We start from the raw sequence: 6,000 nt of genomic DNA, 5'->3' as shown, positions 1-6,000 counted from the left end.
TAGTTCTATTTACATGCTGAGCTACACCCTCTATAAAGTATCATGGTCATTATCTTCAAAACCCAATGGGAACACAACAAGCTTTCGATATTGTTTGATAAGCTTCTTCAAACAATAATTTTAAAAAAAGTTTGGTACAAATCAGACCTATGATTTAAGAGAAGATGTCAAATGTGTGTGTGTGTGTTTTGTTTTGGGGTTTTTTTTGTTTTATTAAATTGGGAGAAAATCCAGTCAGGGGACCCTTTACAGTTCTTGAGGCTTTTTTTGTGGAGCGCATTGAGCTGCACTTGTGTGTGAAATCTTGAGTTATTCCGACTTATAATTCAGGTACTTGGCCTTTCCGAAAAAGAATTTTTTGGGTCTACTACAGCGCCCCCATCAGGACAGCTTGCATCATATTTGTTGTTGTTTCTTCCAGTCATTGGTGAAATTCTCGTGTGTGGGATTCACCATTCACAGGAATCTGCAAAACATTCATCCTGAAAAAAAAAATAAAGTCACAAAAACAAAAGGGTTTCAGCACTTCTGGCTTGGACTCCTCATAAACTGACACAAAGTCAGTAGGGTCCTTGGCTTGAACCCTGATAAATTATATCATGTTCAATAAACAGTAAACAAACTACAACAATAACCAACACAGTGCTCAGTATTGTAGTTTTCTTGGAGCAGAGTAAAAATACGAGGGGACCCTCTGGAGGAAGTGTCTCTTGTTTAATCAGGGGAAATGAGTGAATGTCTTCATGCTGAAATGTCTGAAATGACTTGAACACAACGTTGGAGCGCCACCGCTGTTGTTCCCACTGGCATCATGTTTGGACTGCACACTCACAATGGAGCGAGTGGACGGTCACAACACTGCAAGGAGGTTGCACAAGAGCGCACATGGGCTGGGAGCTGTACCCTCACGTATCCTGTCGCCATCTTCCCAAGCTAAAATACAAAAGACTTGGCTAGGGGAGCACACACACCTCTCTCAACCTGCAGCCTCTACAAAAGCCACATTTGCTTTTATCACCCGCGTGAAAGGTGCCGAATGCCTCAGCTTTCTATAGACATACATACAATTGTTAAACAGGTCAAAATATAGCATTTGGTTTTAAATGACAGCATTTATATCGAGGGAGGAGGCAGATTTAATGGCTCTTCTGCCTTGTTGCAGCAGATGCTTGCACTCAGAGACAAATGGCTCGTCACGTTTCTTGACTGACGTGTGACGCAGCCACACAGGTTGAGGGTAGATTTGAAATGGTGCCGCTTGATCCCGAGCCGCCCAATCAGCGGATAGCGAGGGCGGGACTTTCCCCCGTCAATCATGCACAAATTCTAACGGTTTGAATAGGCAGAGAGGGACGGGGAGGGGAAGGTGGGGGGGATCCAATCCGGTTTCAGCTAGTTCTTCTTCCAATGGAACATTAGCGTCTCGCTGCGCTGTATTAGACTGTACTGACACAGCTTTATCCACAACACAGACACCACTCTATTTTCTAGTCCACTCACAACATTTAGTTTTTTTCTTTACCTAAAACACCCCACACAAAGCAGCCATGCCTAAAAGGAGCCATGTGAGTACACCGACATCTTTGATGCATTCAGTAATCCAGTATTTAACCCCAGCTACACTTTGTTCAACGTGCTTGTTAAAGCTCGCCGGCAGGTAGTTAAAATGTTGCTTCATGTTGCTTTAGTGTCCGGCTGAGTGTCAGCGGTGTTGCAGCCTGCACAGAGACTTTGGCTGCTGTGTGAGCTATGTTTTGATTTTCCACAGTGGCCGAGTCTTCGTCTCATTTCTCTGCCGTAGTGATTATCAATGTGTGCTGTTTTTTTTTTTTTTTTTTTACTGCAGAATGATGACATGCACGATTGCAATTGTATAAAGATACTTTTATTTGCAGTGTGAGACGAAGCGGGGTAATTTTCTGTCAATGGATCGCTTTTCTGCAGAGAAAGTTGGTGGCATATTGATTGTTTCCTCTGGGGGTCGTCACGCCGGATTCTAAAGTTTCTCTGAGAGAAAATAGGACCGACGTCGAATAGTATAGCAGTGTGTCCTCAGCGGGTTTTATGTTAATGTTGTTATTTAACTGTGCGCACTAATCTTGTTTACGGCCCTCTTTTGGAACAACTACGCCTATAAAACGATGTTGTGATGATATCAGGACGGCTCCATTTCATAAACCTGCGTGCTTTTTGTGAATGCATGGCCGCCTTTCTTCCCACCAGTGAGCGTGCACTGGTTAGAGGCGTCCTGTGTGTGTGGATTGTGGCTCAGGCCAGTCGCAGGTTATGCAACGAGCCTCCGTCAGCAGCTGCTCTTGTTGCTGGGCTTCCAGTAGATTCTGCTCCAGAGACGGACAGACAGCCGCGGAGCATCTCGGAGTGCCGCTGTTCAAACTGATGGCGGGAACGCTCAGCACAGTGCTCGGGTTTCTCTCTCCTTCTAATCCCATCTGCTCCCGATGAATGGATGTGTATTCAGGAGGCGGAGTCTTGCACGAGACAATTCAATCAGTTGCAGGCGCTCGGAGAGCACGCGAGCATGACGCTGTTTGAAGCGCATGATGCCTGTGCTGTTATGGTAACACTTAGTCAAGCAAGTCAAGGGACACGTCACTTCTAGGTTTATTGTCTGTAGGCAAAATTCCTTCAGAATTAATTTTTGATGTATGGCTAAGCAGTCTGATATAATGACTGACAACGTGCGGATCAACAAATGAGTCTGACTCTTATGGTTTTTATGAGGACTCTTTTCAGGTTATGAGCTTCATTGTTCAAGATTTTAGAGGCTTTCTCAGCCAATCACAGCGCTTGGTGTAAACTGAATCATGTATGTAGCTGTGTGTGCTGCCATAGGCTTATGCTCCTTATGGAAACGCCCACTTTTGAGTTACATAACGAATACTTAAAACCCCTGACCCACTCCCCAGCTCACCACAGGCACTTTAAAATGCAGATAAGTTCTTTAACCTGATTTTCTTTCTGCTTTTCTGTCCTGCAGAACGCAGGAGATCCAGAGGTAAGGAATATTTGAACCTATTTTCAACAGTATTGTGTCTTTTTCATTTTTAAAGTAATGAAACTGTTAGTGTGTGATCCAGCAGGGGTCAGTAACAGCTCATCAGTGAGAGCCTCTGGCTGAAGTGTTCACAGTAAGCACCCTGTGTGTTTTCTCTCTCAGGTACCCAAGAGAAGATCGACAAGGTTGCAAGATGTAAGTAAGAGTCCCGACTGATAGTCGCTGCTTACTGCATTCTTAGTGCTGAGCTGTGGTGCAGTGTAACTAAGTACATTTACTCAAGTGCTGTGCTTTAGGGAACTGCACTTTTTTATTTATTTATGTATTTTATCATTTGTATATTGGGGGTGTTATTATTATTATTATTTTTACTAATTTTCTAAAATTTGATTATTTTCAGATTTATCTTCCATTTTTTATAATTTTGACCCTTTTTTGGGGGGGGGGGTGTCTTTCTATTTATTTTTTTAAAAAATAATTTCAAGGTTTAAGGTGTTGTTTTTGTTTTCTTCAAAATTTCCAAAAAAAAACATTTTTGTGTGCATGTGTGTTTGTTTTTTCATTTCTCCGCATTTACTTTTAATAATTTACCTTTTCCTGATTATACTTACTACTGCTTACTTTTACTTAGGTGACATTTCTAGTGCAAGACTTTTACTTGTAACAGAATATTTTCAGTGTGGCATTAATACTTCTACTTAAGTAAAGGAGCTGAATACTTCCTCCAGCACTGGTGCTAATCATGCTTTTTGTCCCCACAGAGACCTGCACCTGCAAAGGCAGAGGCCAAACCCAAGCCAAAGGTGAGACATCGTTTTGAATTCTCCTGATTAGCTTCATGTATGAGACTCTTAACTGTTGAAAGGGTGACTGATGTGTTTGATGCATCTGTTTGTAGAAGGGACCTGCTAAGCCGAAGAAAGCCAAGGAGGTGGAGAAGGCCAAGCCTGAAGAGAAGGCTCCAGAGGCCCCTGCTGAGAATGGCGAAGCCAAAGCTGAGGAAGAGGTAAGGCTCATGGCATCGCATATAAATATGAAAACAAAGCTTATCTCCTTGGTGAATAACCCTTTGAAACCTCAGTAAATTGGCTTGATTTCTCTTTTTTAAAAAAAACAAACATGGGAAGATGGTAATGAGCGACTTGAGATGAAATGACCCAAAAATAGCAAGAAATTAGTAAAAAAAACAAACAAACAAGGAAATGGCCTTAAAGTGCTCAAAAAATTAAATAATTCAGGTAATTGGCTTAACCACTTTCAAAAACATGGGGAAAAGGTTATAATTAACAATAGAAGAAATTACACACTAAAAATGGCAATATATTAATAAAAAGTACAAGAAAAATAGGGGGAAAACCCTTACAGCAACAAGAGTTTAAAAAAACAAGGTAATTACCTGGAGAAGTGCTAAAATGCTTAATGAGTCTATAACATACATTTTTAAACATGTAATTGTGATAAATAATGTTTATTTCCTTTTTTCCTCACCTTTTTCCCTAGCTTTTTTTAAATATATTTTTCCAAATCTACTAATTTTGTGCAAGTCAAGGGGTTACTCATTACCTTTCTCCATGTTTTTAAAAGAAATGGCCCCAGTTTTCTCAGGGTTCAAAGGTTATGTGAAAAGCTGCAAAGGCATTTGAAAACAACACAAGAAAAATGATGTTGCTCCAGGTTTCAAAGGGTTAAACTTTGACACTGTAAAATTTGTTTTCCAGGGACCAGCTACAGACGCAGCTGAACAAAACGATGAAGCAGCAGAATAACATCTCCTACTCCACATCTTTTACCAGTGCTCCCTGTACCTCTTTTCTTGTACAATTCAGGGGAATATTTTTATCAACTATTTTCTAAATACAGGTTTTTTAGTAGTTTGATTGTAGAGAACACTTTTTTTTAAGGAAAGAAAAAAGTCAATTTCGAGACGGGAATTTTCGTCACATCCCACAATTTTGCATCGCCATAGAAATTGCGATCATTGTTGTTACTGTCAGTGGACTTCATTTCAGTTTTAAATGTGAAAGAGGGGAGGCTGCAGGACAAGTTACCGTGACAACACACAAGCACGACATTGACATGAGCTGGGCAACAACAGGAGGAGCTTGCCTGCGTGGATTACATTCCATATGTTTTTAAAGGGACAGTGTATGTAATCTGTGCTGGGGTGGGGACGGACAAAGTCACAGGGCAACTCATTGTTTTATTGTTTATAATAAAGAACAGTGTTTTAGAATGTTTGTAAACTTTGTTGCTATATGTTAACTCTTGTACTCATGCAGTTTTCTTAATGAATCTGATCAATAAAGCTAAAATCCCCAGTACTGGAGCTGTCCTTATCAGAACTGTGCATTACGTGTGTTGGTTGTGTCTCTGTTCTGTGATAGCATCAAAATCAGTTTGTATAGCTGCTGTGAAAAGGGTTTTCAATCTTTCTATATTCAGTGTGTAATGGTACATTGTTAGGATAATAAAAATGGAATTTGTTTTCTTAGCCAAGCTAATGACGTGTGCAACCGTAAAAACCATCTGTTTGGATTGGCTTCTTAAAGACCAAAAGACAAACTGTACATTTATTTGAGATGTCAAATGCATACCAGCAGTAGCAATATTCATGTAGGTTTTAGATATCTGTATCAAGTACAAGTGTGCAGTTTCTTTTGATTTGTTTATAGATGTACCTGTGTAATGATTGTTATCAACAAACCAATAAAACTTGGTTGATAGTTGTTACGCTGTTTCATTCCAAAAAGTTGGTCAGTTATTAAAGTTGCAGAGACATGACTGTTAAAACAACTGAATGAAAGGACACCGTTTGAAGGTGTTTAATCAGAGGAAAAACATTAAAGCGGATGAACAAATCTTGCCAGTGATGCTTTGTATATACAAACACACACACACACACGTCTTATTGTATCAGGTATTTACAGTAATTAAGTATCAAAAGTAATTTTCTCATGCACTTAAATGTCAAAAGTGAATTTACA

General features: G+C 40.1%; 1 protein-coding gene across 1 annotated transcript; it reads left to right on the top strand.

The window, feature by feature from the left end:
- Positions 1-1,380: 1,380 nt before the first annotated feature.
- On the top strand, positions 1,381-5,742 carry hmgn1b (high mobility group nucleosome binding domain 1b). The gene is made up of 6 exons (XM_042499685.2): positions 1,381-1,565; positions 2,999-3,016; positions 3,179-3,211; positions 3,778-3,819; positions 3,915-4,022; positions 4,735-5,742. Exons 1-6 carry the CDS (start codon positions 1,548-1,550, stop codon positions 4,780-4,782), a joined length of 267 nt encoding a protein of 88 aa, XP_042355619.1. The 5' UTR covers positions 1,381-1,547; the 3' UTR covers positions 4,783-5,742.
- The last annotated feature ends 258 nt before the right edge of the window (positions 5,743-6,000 follow it).

This window comes from Plectropomus leopardus, chromosome 15 (assembly GCF_026936395.1).
Source record: "Plectropomus leopardus strain MGB_pleo_1.0 chromosome 15, ASM2693639v1, whole genome shotgun sequence".
Lineage (NCBI taxonomy): Eukaryota > Metazoa > Chordata > Actinopteri > Perciformes > Serranidae > Plectropomus > Plectropomus leopardus.
This window is presented reverse-complemented; position numbering and strand designations above follow the sequence as displayed.